This window comes from Leuresthes tenuis, unplaced genomic scaffold (genome assembly GCF_036924035.1).
Source record: "Leuresthes tenuis unplaced genomic scaffold, fLeuTen1.0.hap1 SCAF_18, whole genome shotgun sequence".
NCBI classification, from domain to species: Eukaryota; Metazoa; Chordata; class Actinopteri; order Atheriniformes; family Atherinopsidae; genus Leuresthes; species Leuresthes tenuis.
The window spans coordinates 20,085,171-20,099,495 of NW_027325372.1; the positions used below are offsets into that span (position 1 = coordinate 20,085,171).

The 14,325-nt window shown below is 42.8% G+C and overlaps 3 protein-coding genes across 3 annotated transcripts; 2 read left to right on the forward strand and 1 right to left on the reverse strand.

Moving 5' to 3' along the window:
• Nucleotides 1-1,352: 1,352 nt before the first annotated feature.
• irx4b (iroquois homeobox 4b) lies at nt 1,353-3,707 on the forward strand. Its single transcript, XM_072371096.1, has 6 exons — nt 1,353-1,400; nt 1,695-1,868; nt 1,998-2,107; nt 2,404-2,560; nt 2,718-2,871; nt 2,962-3,707. Exons 1-6 carry the CDS (start codon nt 1,353-1,355, stop codon nt 3,543-3,545), a joined length of 1,227 nt encoding a protein of 408 aa, XP_072227197.1. The 3' UTR covers nt 3,546-3,707.
• A 6,941-nt stretch (nt 3,708-10,648) lies between these two features.
• ndufs6 (NADH:ubiquinone oxidoreductase subunit S6) lies at nt 10,649-12,847 on the reverse strand. The gene is made up of 4 exons (XM_072370165.1): nt 12,670-12,847; nt 12,315-12,368; nt 11,542-11,664; nt 10,649-10,786 (listed from the first exon to the last, which is right to left on the reverse strand). The coding sequence occupies exons 1-4, from the start codon at nt 12,811-12,813 to the stop codon at nt 10,718-10,720; spliced, it is 390 nt and encodes a 129-aa protein (XP_072226266.1). The 5' UTR covers nt 12,814-12,847; the 3' UTR covers nt 10,649-10,717.
• An 821-nt stretch (nt 12,848-13,668) lies between these two features.
• On the forward strand, nt 13,669-14,046 carry mrpl36 (mitochondrial ribosomal protein L36). The gene has a single exon (XM_072370115.1). It carries the CDS (start codon nt 13,669-13,671, stop codon nt 14,044-14,046), a length of 378 nt encoding a protein of 125 aa, XP_072226216.1.
• The last annotated feature ends 279 nt before the right edge of the window (nt 14,047-14,325 follow it).

Sequence of the window (14,325 nt, forward strand, 5' to 3'; positions counted from 1 at the left end):
ATGAAAGATGATGCTACAGTGTTGGTCAAAGCAATTACGAGATGCTAATGCAAAACTGGTGTTTTTTACAGCCATCTCATCTTTGTGATCTGTTTGACCAATTAAAAACAATCTTTTTTATTGAGCATGGAAAGATGGATCGGAGGAAAGAAAAAAGTGAGAGCAGTCAGAAGATTTTCCCCATCTGTAAAAAGAAAACATAATAATGATCAGTTCCCTTCTCCCACCCTAACCATTTTCATTCAGCCTCTATCTTCTTTCTTCTTTCTCTCATTAGTCTACCTTTAAAACAGTGCAATTCTGTCTAAACATGTGCCTTTCTTCTATTTCTTTCACACCTGCCCTGTTTTCCTTTTCCTTTCTCTTGGAAAAAATGACAAAAAATCTAAAAGGCGGACTGCAGAAAAAGTGTTTCCACTTCATCAGGGCAACTTAAGACTTTATTAAAAACATGACAAGCCATTCAGCTGCTAAAGGTGCTTACTCAAGGGAATGCACGGGGTGTTTATTGTTTGATTAATTTGCTCGGTGGAGACCTGAAATCTCCCCACTCATGAATATGTGGGTGACAGCGAGATTTCTCCGTGGTGACAAGTTATCTAAACTACAGGGCAAAACGATTATGCTAATATCAGGTTGTAGTCATCAATCATCCTGTGTCAATGTGGTGTCAACGCATCACGTCCCTGATCCCCCGCCTCTGGCCATAGTCTGTGTTGTTCAACGCGTGTAGATGTGTGCACGCGCGCATACAGGCAGCGGTGTTTGTTTATTCGGACAACTGATCACTTTCTCTTTAAGCCCGGGGACAGTTTGTGGGGATTGCACTTGCGCTGCAAAGAGCTGTACTCCTGGAAAAGAGCCGAAAGAGAACTGGGAGGGAATTAATTAGTTGAGTTTCTTTATCTTGATGTGAACACCGGTCTGCACACACGGACTCCGGGGTTGACGTCAGAGAGACGCGCCTTATAACCAAAGAGCGCATCGCGGAGAGATGCATGGTTAGATCAGGCACACGCGCATACGCGGCACGCGCGACCTCGCTTTTGGTTTGTAAGATCTCAAGGATTGTATAAGCTGCAGCAGCTGGGTGAATGAGGTGGAACTGCGAGTGAAGCCAAGAAGTTACTTTTAATGGGCGTTTTTTCCAAGCTGCGCTGCGATGAAAGTGCTGCGTAAACGTCCGCGCGCCCTCATTTGGAAAAGGTGGTAGTCGATTTTTGTGATGTTTTAAAGTGAGAATTAGCTTTGAACTGGTGTCAGGGGGAGAAATCTGATTTTTGGCACGAATGCTGTTGGACGCGGCCACGCGTCTTCACTCCTGCTTTTGCCTCCTTGATCTTCTTTGAACCATGGCTGCTTACTCTCAGCTGGGATACTCCTACTCCACCACCCCACAGGTAGCGCTTTTCGTTTCTTTTCAAAATATCAATCCAAACTGTAACATAACGTGTCGATGTCAACTCGTGAATATTTTCCCGTTCATATATTTTTTTTCTTCATTTTTCTAAAGAAAAATACGATTTTGTTAAGGAAAATACCTCAAAGTAAAAGGGTAACTCGCATTTAAAGGTTTTTTTTCCCCAGTGAGCACACTTTATAGACTACACCGAGTTTGTACTGTTTAGTGTTAAACGTGTGATTCAGTTTTCTGTCTGGGACAAGTTAAGTGAGTTTTAATCATTTCTCCGTAGTTTCTGATGACCCCCAGCTCCTTGTCCGGAGCTCCTCCGTCCCACCCCGCGCTGCGCTCCCCGGGCCAGCAGCTCACTCCTGGAGCTGGCATCGGGGTCTACAGTGGCCCTTACCCAAAGAGCCAAAGCTATTACAGCACCTGCACCAGCGACGCCGCCGCTATCTATTCTAGAGTGAGTGTGAGGGTTCACTTTCAGTTCTGTCGTGCTTTTGGCGCAGATATACTAAAAACTGAACACAGGCCAGTAACAACAAGAAAGGAGGGAAATGTATTTGTGGCATTTAATCTTTAATATTTTCAGGGACCACTGGATGCCAAAGAAGCTGCGTCCGTGCACGTGGGGACATCTCAGACTCCTGCCTACTATCCTTACGAATACACATTTGGACAATATTCTTATGACAGATTTGGGTAAGTTCGTGAAAAACGCGACATTGCCCTTATTATTTACCTCGCACCGATGATAAATATCTTCAGGGTGTCTGCAGCAGTTTTATAGTGACCTAATATACTTTTAGGTTTGGGTATTTTTTGTGTTGTACGCCTATAATGTTCACAATTGGATTTAGAGTATGGAACTGGTAACTGCTACACAGCAACGTATCATTTTCTTTTTAATTTTCAAGGGACGTTTTTTTCCCTTTTTTTTTTTTATAAAAAAGCAAAAATCAGTCACTTATTTTTTGTGTTATAATAATCTGGCTCAGGTATTCATGCTCAGATAGTTCTTCACGTCGTAAAAATGCCACCAGAGAGACCACCAGCACACTCAAGGCTTGGCTGCAGGAGCACCAGAAGAACCCCTACCCAACCAAGGGGGAGAAGATAATGCTGGCAATCATCACCAGGATGACCCTAACCCAGGTGGGTTTTTTCAACATAATTAACATTTAGCACAATAATTAATGCCTTTAATGCCTCTAAATTGCTTTTTCATTATTTTTTTCCTCCATTCTGTTGTCTTCTTTAATTCATATATTCCTAAGTTCCTCTCTGACCCTCTATTCCTTCCCTCCCTCAGGTGTCTACATGGTTTGCCAACGCACGCAGGAGACTGAAAAAGGAGAACAAAGTGACGTGGTCGCCACGGGCTTGTAAAAGCTCTGACGACCGAGGTTGTGAGGACGACAGCGATGAATCTGAGAAGCCACTTAAAAGTGACAAAGATCTTCCAGGTAAGCAAGGCCTGAGTCGGTCTCGCAGCACGTTCAGCTTCTTTCATGGCTTTTTTTTGTTGTTGTTATCTGAATGGTTTATTATTGCAGATCAACAATGTGCTGACCTACAGAGTGATCTGGAGGATTTTGACCTGCTGGAATCTGACGCCTCCGACAGTGAGCCGAAGACACAGTTTATACCTGAAGATAATGGAGGAAAACCGAAAGCAGATCTCCCTCATGGGCATCTGTCGCACCACTCAGACCCTCTGCATGGAAAAGAGAGACTGTCCCCAGACTGCCCCAAACTATCAGCATTGCAACGCCAAAATAGCTCCTTCTATGCCACTTCAGACCTTCGACGCACAGACACCAAGCCGAAAATTTGGTCAATAGCCGACACAGCTGTGTCTCTGGAAGCCAGCTTGCAGTCAGAATACCCCCCTTGTATGCTGTCATCGACTGGGTCCCCCTCTCCTGGGTACCCAACAAATATGGCGCTCACCAAGGTGGACAGACAACAGGAGTCACCAGTCGCCACACTCAGAGAATGGGTGGACGGAGTTTTCTACGGTCCTCCGTACCAGCAGCCCAAAGCAGCTGAGATGTGGAAAGGCTTAAATGATGCGATAGTAGACAGCAGGACACCCACGCAATCCTTTGAACTTGTTCAGTCCACTTCATCCTTGTAGTCCACGAGTGCATCATCAGTGGGACCTTTTGACTTCTGGACTGAATAGAAAAGTCTTTTTTTGTTTGAGTGACATGACCAAGCGACCGTTCGCTAAGGGCCACCACCCAGTTGATCCACAAGTTTGTTGAAAAGACAAAGTCCAGCTGACTTTTTAATCTGGACTCATCTTAAAAAAAAACAAACAAAGGCTCTTAAAAATGCTTTTCTTTCTTTTTTGTCTACATTCATGAAAAGTCAGCTCATGATCCATCATGTTACTTTTTAGGATGAGACTTTCTGACAAGTTAGAGCAGTCATCCACCTCTACACTGTCTCTCTTGTGATTTTGATTCATTTTAAAAACAACCAAACAAAAACACTTGATATGCAGAATAACTCCCTTTCAGCAGCTCCATATATCCTACTTCAACATGTGGAAAAGTGTTTGACTGGGGGTGTAGCGAACGGTCACTCAGTGGTGTATGATCTTGTTTTGGCCACTTGCCCTAAACTCTCCTACAACTTTCAGGCTCTTGTGAACTTCAGCGATGATCAGATGTCTTTGATTAAACAACTTTCACCACACACTCTACTGCGACAAGGTTGAACAGTTTACACATCTGAAAAATATACACTATTGTACACTTGTACACTACAGTCTGTACATGCACTGAGTCACAAAAAGAATAAAAAGTGTATTCTGTAGCGTAGCAAAGTTCTCTGAGTGTGCCCTTACATTAGATATCCACTGTTCTGGAACCAGTAATAGGGTCATTTTACCCAATATGAATCCTTTACAGAAGCAGTGGAATATACCTCTGCAGCTTTGGATATGTGTGTGTGTGAGCGAGAGAGAGACTGAGGGTGTTTGTGTGTGTTTGGAGGGAGTGAAAGGGGGAAAGTGGGTGGTATTCAGCCGTGACTAATGGAAACACACAGAGGAGGGTGCTGCTAAATTGTTAAATCGATGCCACTTCCACCTCGGCTCCAGATATAGCTGCAATCAGCGATGCGTCCCTTTTCATTAGGCAGTTTTTGACTTTGTCAACCTTGGACAGCAAGAGAATTCACAACGAATGCTACATAAGAAGCTCTTAGGTGATTTTAAGTAAGTGTCACATCTTTATCCATCAGGTGACTTTCCTCTTCATACATCATCAAGTCTCAATGCTTCATTCAAAAAGACTTCAATTATCATAGGAAACTGCACAAATTCAACATAAAAAACATTTTTAAACAACATTTTCTTAAATAGAGCACAAACAAGAACAAAGAGAAGTTATTTTTCTGCCCCACCCCCCCGCCCCATCTCTCTCCTACTCCTGCTTTTGATTTAGGAACAGTGATAAAGTATTTATCAGAACAGAGGAGGGATCTGCCTGGGCTTTGTATGGAATTAACCATTTCAGATTAAATAATTTAGGATGAATTCAACCGAGAATTTCATTCTGTTTCTGCCTCATAAATAAGTGATATTTAAGATGATAAATAATGACATCTGACTTCTTATTTCTGTAAAGTTTTCTTTCTTCCACTCACTGGTGGACGGGATCTCATTGTGGTCGGCTGCTAATGGATCCTTAAAACTTCTGCTCAAAATGTTAAATCATTCTGTCTAAATCTAATGTACTACAGCCAATACAATTTAATTTCCCTTTTTAAAATAACTGTGACTTCAAAGGAGGTGGCGATAGTGCCGTGAAGGATATGGAGTGGTAGTCAGATAAGAGGTTGACTGGGTGCTGAGTGGGGTTAGAAGGTATAAGCTTGTTGTCAACCTTTGCTGGTTGAGGCATGTCTTTTCTCTTTGGTACAGACAATGGAGATCACTGCAAAGGGACAAATACACACTTAGGGATACAGTCTGCAGAGCTAAATAGCCAAATTTAATCTAAATGGTGGAAAAAACAAAAAGAAAACAAGTCCAAATAGTTTTGCTGTCATTGTTGTGGCATTAACTCTGGATTTTTCAAAACGCATTTGCTTCGAAAAAACCATGTCCTCGGTTAACTATTGCATCAAAACAGAATGCAATCATTTGCTAACCTCATAAATTAATATTTAATTTACATGGAACAACACATCAGCTGTTGAAACTGAGACATTTGTCTCATTTGATGAAAATCATTAGCTCATCTTGGATTCGACGGCAGCTACACATCTTAAAAAAGTTGGGACGGGGTCATGTTTACCACTGTGTAGCGTAGCATCCCCTCTTCTTTTAACAGTCCATAAACATCTGGGAACTGAGGAGGCCAGTTGCTGGACCTTTGAAAGAAGAATGCTGTGCCATTCTTGTCTGATATAGGACTCTAGCTGTTCAACAGTCTTGGGTATTCTCTGTTGAATTCTGCGTTTCATTGTACGTTAAATGTTTTCAGCTGGTGAAAGGCAGGTCAGTCCAGCACTCAGACTCTTATACCACAAAGCCATGCTATTGTAAAATATGAAGTATGTGGTTTAGTATTGTCTTGCCGAAATATGCAAGGCCTTCTCTGAAATAGATGTTGAAACCGATGGAAGCATTTGCAGATCTAAAACCTGTATATACCTGTCAGCATTGATGGCTTCTTCTATGCATGATAAAGCTTTAACCTGCATTTGTGGAAGGCATAGTGGACTGTGTCAATGATTTTTGGAAGAGTTTCTGAGCCCACGTAGCTGTGGCCTGTTTTTAATACAGAGCCACCAGAGGACCCGAAGACCATAGGCATCCTATATTGATTTTCGTCTGTGTCCCTTGCGCACAGACCTGTCTCCAGATTCTCTGAATCTTTTGATGATATTATGTACCGTAGATGATAAAGTATTCAGAGTCTTCACCCATTACCGGGAGTCAGAATGCTCTCAGTTTGGAGAACCAGGGAAGCACTCTGAAAGGGGAAACAAGTTCGCAGGTACATTTGGCAGGCCGGTGCCACCAGCAAGAGCCACCAGAACAGCACATTTTTTACCATCTAAAACAAATCAAACTTAAAAACATATATAGGCAATTTGAGCAAATGCACATCACTTTTGCTTCAGACATGTTACATGCACTGGGTCCACATGACATGACGTCACACAAACCGCGTTCAGCATGAACGTTCTGTGGTTGACAAGAAACAAATAACTGTCTGATGCTAAAAGTGATGCAGGCTAAAAACACATCAAGGTGCTCAAACTGGCTCTTCACGTAGCTGCATTCTGAGGTGTTAGCTTGGTGAGCCCACCGTTTCTCCAAACTGAGAATACTCTGACAGCTTTCTACTACAGGTGAGATTTGACTGCTCATAATTACAGCGTAAATTGAAAGTCATCCCTGATTGGTCAGTTCTTTGGTCAAAAAGGACAAAGTGATCTCCTCATTTCATCTCTGAGGTATGCCAAACTGGCCATTAGGCAGGCATTAAGCAGATATATAATGTAGTGACGTAATGAATAAAAGGAAAATAAAAAAATCTGACAACAAACAAGGTGTTATGGGAGTTCTTGATTGAAACAGATGTGTTTACAGATCCAAACTACCAATCACCAAAGCCTTCTCTAACCTTAACCTTGTATCACAGCAGAAGACGCCTCCCATTTTACCCAAGTCGCTCAAGATGTGGCCACAGGAAGGGAAGGATGCATCTGGAGGGTTTTCAGTTAGTTGCAATCTGCAATTGCAGCTAAACATTGGACTTCTGAGCGTTTTTAAGAGATATGTTTGTGGCTTATGTGCAGAAAGGAGCTAAGCTAACAGTTACTCACAGCCATCAGACCTATCTGACACAATGACGGAGTCAGCTGATCAGTGGCAGGATATGTTTGACAGCCAGTTTGCATGCAGTGGCACAAGACAACAGGCATGTTCTTCAGTTGAGAAACTAGGGACAAAGTAAACAACTTTCCTCTGTAAAATTTATTATATATATTGTTCGCTCAAACAAAACCGCTCAGCTCCCTCTTTATTATGATTATTTATGATTCCTACAAAGCCCTGACTACTGTTTTTAGAGGGGGTATCTTTTCAGGTTTCCACCCACTTCTGAGAATGATGTCTCATCAGCTGATGAACAAAATCACATCTTATCCAGAGAAATCTGAGTAGAGCTGAACACTCGTCAACATAAACATCAGAAAGTGTCCAATTACTGGTGAATCATCTAATTCGCCACCAGTCATCTTAATATTTCCTCTTGGAGGAGGTGATGGGTGTGAACTTTACCACTAGTGAAGAACAAGTAGAATAATGTTAATGGTGTTAAAATTACAAAGACAGCTAAAGTTTAGGCATTTTTCTGTTTTTTTTTTTTTGTGTGTCCAAATAGTTTTCTGTCATGTCGAGAAAGTTACTTTGACACTTTATTGCTGGTTAATTGGACTACCATCCTCGTCCAAGTATACATGCACAAACAGGGAATCAAGTGATCAACTGAAGTGTATCTGATGACAGTGTTATGAACTGTATGAAAGAAACAGAAAAATATGTCAATGAAAGCATCTTTATTGGGAATTCGGCTGTATTAGCATCCACTTTATTGTTTTTATAAAATGCAAAAAAGATGGATCTTTGGACCATGTCCGGAGCGCCTGGGCCCATCTTTTTTACAGTGTCTTATTAAGATATTTTGTTCTTGCTCAGGTGACCTCAGACCTATTTTTCTTTACTGCTTTAGCCATCTCTTCCATTCCTTCCTTTCCCTCCTTAAGCCCACATCCTTCTCCTATCTCCCCCCTCCCTCCTCCCGCCACTCGTCTCACCTCACCTCCGTGTGCTCTCCACACATAAGCGAACCACTCAACAACTAGTCTGATATGAGGGCCTCGTTCTCTCGGCCGTTTAATGTAATTAAGACTCTCTTAGTGCACGGTTGGTGAATGTTAGACCCAAATGTTTACCTGACTGACTCACAGCAGCCAGAAGTACATAAATTGGACACAAAGAGTGATTCATTTGAATCAGTAAGAATAAATCATGCATTTTTTTCTCCCAAAACTTTATCACTAACATTCATAATTTAGTTTTATTGAGCTTTCTACACAGCATGACCTGTTTTCTGAATCTCTTGTACTTTTGAAATTTCAGCTGGAATACCTGCTCGCACGGGAAGTATTGACAACCCCAAATTACTCCTCTCTGCACCTCCCGTCTGACACCTATTTCCTTTCAACACTGTCTGAGTCTGTTGCATTCTCAAACACACAAACACGCACACACTCACTGGCATACATATACTCACAGTTCGAGGTCTCTTGTGCCTTGTCACACACACTTTGGTTTTCCGGAGCTATCAAAGTGCTGAGTGCAAACTCTGTCCTCCAAATACTGTCACATGTCGCCAGAGGTGTCTCGCTCCCTGCGGTAACCCTCTGAGCTCCTGGCACAAGAACAAGTCATTATTTCCATGGTAAAGGTCAGAGGCTCTGTCACCTGACCAAAGTGGAGCTGAGTGGAGTCGCCTCGAAACAATGACCAAAGGTCAGTTTTCTGATTTGCCTCTCATGCAGTGAGTGTAGATTTGAGGAGGACGGGCTGCTCCCAGATCTGCCTGCGAGCCCCTTTTCAGTCCCAGACATAGAAGCTCAGATAATTGGCTGCAGGGAGCTCCATAATGAGCCTCGGGGTCTGTAATGTGACACATCTTAAAGGAGAAATATTTTAATAGGGCAATTACAGCGAAGAGGAAGATGTTTTTTGTAGAGTGAGTGATTGTTGTGGAGAGATGCTGTATTAAGGAATTCAATGGCATTTAATGCCATTACCTACTGAGGGGTTCAATGTTGAGGACATTTCTCATGTGATTAATCTCATTTGGGCTCATCTTTGAATGGTTTGACCCGCCAGTGCAGGTCACGCTGTGCTTTAGAGTTGTATTTGCCATTGCTATTTAATAATATGCAGAAAGAAAGTGGATAACTGGATGTAGTGTGCTGATTTAGCCTTGAAAAAACTGAACCTCTCAATGAATCCGTCTGCAAATTGGTTGAATCCACCTTTACAACCTGGAGTTACTTGACACATACGATGTTGAAAGATATTATATTATTCTGGGTGATGCGTTTAAGGGCAGTGAATAATTAAAAAGTGCAGTCAAACCCAGCGCACAAGCACTGTGCTGTTCAATTTAGCACAATTCATATGCTCAGTTTCATTTGAAGATTTTGCCCGTGGCAATGCCTCCAACTCAACCAACCGCCACCTCCGAGCCGGCCAGGTTTACTGACCGCAAACCCAGCCAGCCGTCGCGCTGACACCGACCTGGCTCACACGCCTCATTTTAACAATGCACCTCTCTCCACCTTCAATCATCCACTGTGGTCTGACTATAGATGAGGTTAACTATGGCATAAGCCACACTTCCAGGAGTCACCAGGGCCAATTATATGAGCCTGACAACTCTTCCCAACCTGAGCCCTATGGAGTGGAAAATGCAGTTCCACTGGCTGCATCACTGGGGACACAGCAGGCTATAGGGGTGTCTGGAGCCTGAGCCAAGCATGGGCCAATTTGGCATGCAGAGGTCTATGGAGAATAAGCCTGATGAAATATATATATGATCTTCTTCAAACATGTATTGTTCCGCACCGCTGTGTCTTATCAGGCAGGCTCTCCTTCCTGGTATCTTCCAGGCTTGGCAGAGCAAGACTTTACAGCTAGATTGTGGTGAACAGATGCACCAGGAATGTTAAGGCTCTCTCCGTGCTCCTGTTAATACGGCAGAGAGGAGGATCATATTACTTATGCTTTCTTGCGAATCGGCTGGTCACACAGAAAAGGAAATAAATTCCACTCCAGTCAGCAACAAAGTTGCAAATATCCCTTTTAAAAGGTACACCTCAACTTTTTCCTTTGGTTAAGTTGACACCAATCAAAAGTCTAGTCTCCTCACAGATACTAAAAGCTTTCGTTCATCTTTTCATTTCTGAAGCTAGAATGAAAAATTTTTTTTTTATCGACACGTCTCCGTGCCAAAATATCTGTAGGACAGTGCTGACCTCTGTCTCTCACAGACTGGAACTGCATCTCATGCGATAGCAGCATCCAGGAATTACACACGCACGCACGCACATTTATAGAACAATCAGCATTGCATGGCTTGGAACTATGTTGTCTCAGTGTTTTTTTCCAACAGGCTGTTAAGAAAAAGTGCACTCTCAAACAGACAGGACATAATTTATTAACCAATATGGCTATTTATACAGAGAAGCAAAGACAGAGGTGATGTTTCAGTGATGATGCTTCTGCTTGAACTGCAGCCCACAGTAGCCACATGTGCCCACTTTCGTGTCTTTATCCTGCATGAAGACAAAAAAAAAAGCATAGTTTCGTTAGTTTTGCATCCTCTCATGCAGCACATGTGGTCAGACGTTTACCAACAGTCGGCGCATACACCAACTGTTCCTACACCATGGATTGTCGAACATACTTTTGAAACGGCTCCCAAAGTGGCGGCAATTTAAAACATGATGTGCAGTTTACATAGTGGAGGACTAAGAGTCTGCTGTCAATAAAGAAGGTCCTACTTCAGACTAAACTCCATCAAACTGTCACATAATAAAGGAGGTTATGCTGGAGAACTCCACCTTAACAGTTGTTTCAAAGGGACATTCAATTAAACATTAGGGGTGCTGTTTTTACATTTTTTTAGCCTGTGTATTCTATTTGCTGCTTTCAGAAAACCCAAAATAAGTATAAGTCTGAGCATGAAACACATTTCATTCTTCAAAGAAGTCTGTTGTACGCTCACTGAACGCACACAACTGCAGTGGCGTTCATGCCACAATAGCCCCCCCCACACGATAACTTATCCATTCCTTCGATAAATGTCTTCATCAATCTCCAGGAACACGCTGTGCTCTTAAACCATTTTGTGTTTAGAGCAAAGACGAGTAGCACTTTCAGACATCACTGACTGCAAACCTGCTCGGTTCAGGCGGTTTGTAGAAGTGCACATCCATCCATTCCTGCACACTACTTAACTACAATAAGTGGGACAAACACGCATACCTTTTCAAATTATTCTAAATATTTGACGTGTGTTTGTCATTACCAAGTTGATGTAGACTTTGGGGTGTCCAAGAGCTCCTCCACCTCCATCACAGGACACCACCCTGGCCTCGATGTCTGACACCGGCTCCTCCGCCACCAGCTTGATGGCAAAGTTCTCGTTCACCTTAACAAGGCAAGGGGGTCTTAATAGTGTGGCTTTGAAGTAAATGTAATGATTTGCAAAGAAAATCACCAAAAACACAAAAACTGCCTAGCATAAAACAGCCTTCAGCAACAATCTTTTGCAGTAATCCAGAGCCTATCTTTTTTTAAAATGTCTGCTGCTATTTGCAGAGGCTTCAGCCTCTTAAGACTGCAGGAATAAAATGTTAACGATGGATTTAACATTGCAGGGATTTACTGCTCGCCAACTGAATGTGCTCCATCTTTCCCCTCCTTTCCAGCTGTTTTTTTTAGTCGTCGGACATGTGTCGCAGGTCATTTGACTCTTATTTTCCTGACACCTCCACAAGTCTCTGGTCATTTTCAGATTTCACCATTTCTATAAATCACCGGACGCCCACAGTAGCAAAGCAAAGCCCCACATGATGATAGAGCCTCCCCCGTGTTTAACTGGACGTCAGGTGTTGTTTTGGCTGATAATATGCAAAACCATATGAAATGGGTAATCAGGGACACAGAAAACGTCTTGAAAAGTCTTGTGTGAAAGTAAACTTACTAGCTGCCACTGACGGAAAAACTATGCTCCTCTTTCAAAATATCGGGATTTTCCTTTAAGTTTTTTTTATTTTTTTTTTGTCGCTTGCTTCTTACCTCTTTCATTTTACCAGTGAATCTGGCTCTCCTTGGATCGTTTTCATCAAACACCTGAAAGAAAAAAAAAAGATGTATTCAGATAACTTGCGCATTATCTTGCTGCTGATTATATGAGGGGTTTATTTTTGGTTAACTGTTTGGTACCTGAGGGAAGAAAAAACACAAATGCATTCGTTGCCCTTTCAGATAAAACATATGAAAACTTATTTAGTGTTTTATATTAAAGGTTGACACAAAAGCCAAATAGCACGAATGGCTCTCCGATAATGGAGCTATTGGCAGCACTGACGATAGGCTAAGGTTAGCTGTCGTTAGGCCATCCAGCACGAAAGCATTTAATTTTTTAGCCTACCTGCCCGGTGTGAGTAATAGGCTCTCCGGTACGGGAAACCTCCACGCTGTAACGGTGGACGGGTACAGCGGTTAGCCTTAAAGGCGAAACAAGCACCTTAGCATTTCTACTGAAGGACAGAACTCTGCCCAGAGCGGCCGCCATGTTTACAACAGTCTATTTTCCCAAGCTGCCTTGCAAAGCAGTTAACTATTGGATGTGTGTGTGCCCGAGTTTTGCCTGTCAGGTTCAAAATAACTAAAACGGGGCACAAGCCCCAACAAGCATTTGACTTAATTCGGAATATCTCGATATGCATCACGTTTTATTTTAACAAGTTAGATGACGCCCAGGTTAGAATCAAAGTCTGCTATGACAGATAGACGCATTTCTTTTCAAACCCCAGTGATAAAACTGTCTGCCAGACAAATCTCTGGAAGTGATTCCCTGAAACACCTTCACACCGGAAGCTGTTCGCTGAACCTCAAAGAGAAGCATAGCATTGCGGGGCTTATTGTGGCGATTAAAACGCGACATTCGGGGACAAAACCCCTGCTTTGAAGCTTCCAGGAATCCACACAAGGTTTGTTCACGTTCTCTTTCGTATATAGATGCACGCGGTGTCTGTGACGAGTGTGTGAAGCGGTTTTATGCCAGATTTTAGCGCGAGCAGGTCAAACTCTGACATGCACGTCTCCTTGGCATGCCGCACAGCCACATAACATCCCACCGTAACATCCAAATCCAGGACTTCTCCGTATTCAGGACAGGATGGAAGGAACCACTCATGTGAATTTGTGTTTTGGGAACCGTTGTGTTCTTTTAAAGTGTGTTTTTTTTTTAAAAATTCTTACTTATTTGTTTCTGTACATATTTGTTAGTGTTTTCTGAACCTCCACCACACACACAATTTGTTCCTGATAAAATACTGATACTCAACTAACTAATAGCCCTGCATCCCAGTATGACATGATGTTAAAATATATATGTATTGGCATGTTGTTCACAGCCATTCACGCCATGGCTCCTCTCCTGCTGAGGCACCTGGCTACCTCCCTGACTCGACAAGTGGCCCAGATGACCCGTTTCAGTCCAGCCTTTTCGTCAGCAGCCAGTGCTTACCGGTGCCTTTGCACGCTTGCTGCTGCCCATCGCTCTCTTCTCCTGCCAACAGCCAGAGTCCGCTCCACCCTGCCCCCCTCGCCTGGCCTGCCCGCTCAGTGTGGACCATCTTTTTTAGGATCGTGTCAGCATCTTCCCTGCATCCAGCCCTCTGTGGGAATGAAGACCAAGTCCGCCTTGAAAAGGCGTTGCAAAGACTGCTTCTTTGTCCGCAGGAGGGGACGCCTGTTTGTGTTCTGCAAGACAAACCCAAGACACAAGCAGAGGCAGGGCTAGATTGTTGGGAGTGTTACTTTGTGGTCATGGATATTTACAAAAACCTGTGCTGTCATAATAAATTGTTTGCTTGCAGAGGAGTGCTTATACTTTCTTACGCCCCTTGTTTCCCCTACGTAGAAGCAGTAGTCAAGAAAATGTATGTGTTTCACAGTGAAGAACCCCCAAAACTGTGAGCTCTGGAAAAATTCAAGTGATACACCTACAGTTGTTAAATTGAGAGCTTGAAAAATGGATGGGAGAGGGCATTTCTGTTTATACACATTCTACGTTCAAGTA